Source organism: Pinus tabuliformis, chromosome 3_1 (assembly GCF_031772625.1).
Source record: "Pinus tabuliformis cultivar Carrire ecotype Pingquan chromosome 3_1, CPIR1, whole genome shotgun sequence".
Lineage (NCBI taxonomy): Eukaryota > Viridiplantae > Streptophyta > Pinopsida > Pinales > Pinaceae > Pinus > Pinus tabuliformis.
Window position 1 is genome coordinate 977,929,935 of NC_142301.1, and position 2,391 is coordinate 977,932,325.

At 36.4% G+C, this 2,391-nt stretch overlaps 1 protein-coding gene across 1 annotated transcript; it reads right to left on the reverse strand.

Moving 5' to 3' along the window:
• Positions 1 to 398: 398 nt before the first annotated feature.
• On the reverse strand, positions 399 to 1,126 carry LOC149191114 (pathogenesis-related protein PR-1-like). Its single transcript, XM_089413498.1, has one exon. The coding sequence runs from the start codon at positions 1,005 to 1,007 to the stop codon at positions 477 to 479; it is 531 nt and encodes a 176-aa protein (XP_089269624.1). The 5' UTR covers positions 1,008 to 1,126; the 3' UTR covers positions 399 to 476.
• Positions 1,127 to 2,391: the final 1,265 nt, after the last annotated feature.

The following is a 2,391-nucleotide window of genomic DNA, read 5'->3' on the forward strand; positions in this document are numbered from 1 at the left end:
TCAATTCCAATTTTAAATCCATATGAATCGAAATATCGGAAATTGTATTAGAATACCAATTCCAATCAAATAAACTTTTAAATAAAATAAATAAATTATATTAATTATAATAAAAATATGAATAAATATTCAATTCCAATTTTAAGCCGATATGAATTGAAATATCAGAAAAATTGTATTAGAATAAATACCCAATTCCAATTTTAAGCCGGTATGAATTGAAATATCAGAAATTGTATTAATGGCAACGGTGTAAAAAGCCAGGTCTTTTAAAGAATAAGAAATAAATACGTGCAAATACTGTGAAATTTACTTATCAAAGAATATTTATATTGAGATAATATGAAATGTTTCACTGTACTTGTACGTACATGAACAGAGAATGAATGAATATTGAGAGAAATCGCGATAGTAGCGTTGAAGGTTTGGTGTTCATATCTTATATATTTACAGGATTCCTTTAATTTCATTTCATTTCAGTATGGCCTGGCTGCTACGTAGTTCCCTGGTGGATAATAATTGCACGTTATGAAAGTATCACCTGAGTTGCATATAATCTTGGCGCATCCAACTTTGGCCGTGGTCCTCCATACAACCTGAGTGTAGTGAGTGCAATCAGGTCCAGTGCAAATATTCTTGGCATAGTCAAACCACTTCTTCTCATCTATCCACGCAGCCACTGCCTGCGAAGGGGTCCAACCATGGCCGCTTCCCCAGAATATGTTCTCCCCGAAGGAGCTGTCGGAATGTTGTAGGAGGCAGTCGCCCCTTCTCTGTCTTGCATAATTGCGTGCATAATTTGCAAGTTTGCGATCCCATTGAAGAGTACCAACTCCCACTGCATTTCTTGCTTGATTGTGTGGGACCAAAAAGCCATCAATAAACGCGGCAGTAGCATTCATGTCTGTAGCAGTCACTGACGACATTCCCATTCCCATCATCATAATGAGAACGAAAATGCAACACATGTTGCAGTGTCTCTTCAACAACGTGGTTGTTATCCCCATGAGTATTGCGAATCGCCGGCGTTGCAATAATGCTAGTTTCTACTTCTTCTTCTTTTAGATGATCTGAATAATAATACTAACTTGCTTCTGCTTCTTCGCATATAAGTAATCAAAGCTATCCTGGGTTATATCTGGAAGATGGTCTTTCCATCTCTCCAACCGCTGTGTATATATACTAATATAGCCACCAGCATTAGCTTTTCGGAAGGAGGACGAAGCTGCAATTTCTATTATTTTGACCGTAAGGTAAGATAACGTTTATGATTATCGGGAGCGACCACATAACGCTTACTTTCACATGTTTGTTTGTGTCTTACTCTATTTACTCTATTTCAACATAGATAGCTCTCCAGATTGGTAGGTGCTGACTATGACTATGCGTATGGGTATGCGCAGACACACGCCGAAATATCAATACCTGCCCGCGCACGTTATCATCCTCCGCCGGAATGATATCAATACCGGCCCACGCACGTTCTCATTCTCCGCCAGAGTATTGAACAACCATATCAATTTTAATAACTTCAATGCCAGATTGCCCGATGTTCATTTTCATTACTAAGTAAAGCTTCAACCAGGACAAAGCTGAACACGTTATTCACATTAATATTGTCCAATAGAACAGCACAGTAGTGCCGTGAATATGTTGTGTAACCCGTCCATTTTCTTTGCACTATATATACGAAGCTCTTTTCATTATTATATGTTGTGTAACCCGTCCATTTTCTTTTGATTATATATCCGAAGCTCTTTTCATTATTTAAACCGTCCATTTTCTTTTGATTATATATCCGAAGCTCTTTTCATTATTTAAACCGTCCATTTTCTTTTGATTATATATACGAAGGTAAGATAATCATGGGGTTATGTTATAGAAGGTAAGTTCCAATAAATTAACTTTGACAGTAAAATGAACTGTTATTATGTGTAAAAATCAAGATACATATCTTCAGAGTCCGAGATTGTTTTTCGTGTTTCATTCTATCTCAAGATAGGGAGTTCATTTTTTGTGTTCACTAGGTGTACAGATTGGGACATGCTGAAATATGAATACCTGGCCGCGTACCTCATCATCCTCCGCCACGTTATTGAACAACAATGCCCGATAAAGCTTCGACCAAACAAAAACTAACCAACCTAGACATGTTGTTCACATTAATATTTTCAAAATTAGGGGTAAAAAAATGGGGAGGGAAGATATTGAAAGTGAGTTCATGTTTAAAGCTCTCTAGGTAGGTAGTGAATACAAGACACACTAACCAGTTATTATGAGTGAGGAAAATTTGACAATGAAGGGTGGTGTAATATCGTCATTGATGTAAATATTTATTTATTTTTACTCTAACTAGAATAGGCTATTGCTACTTTTAATTATTATCTATTT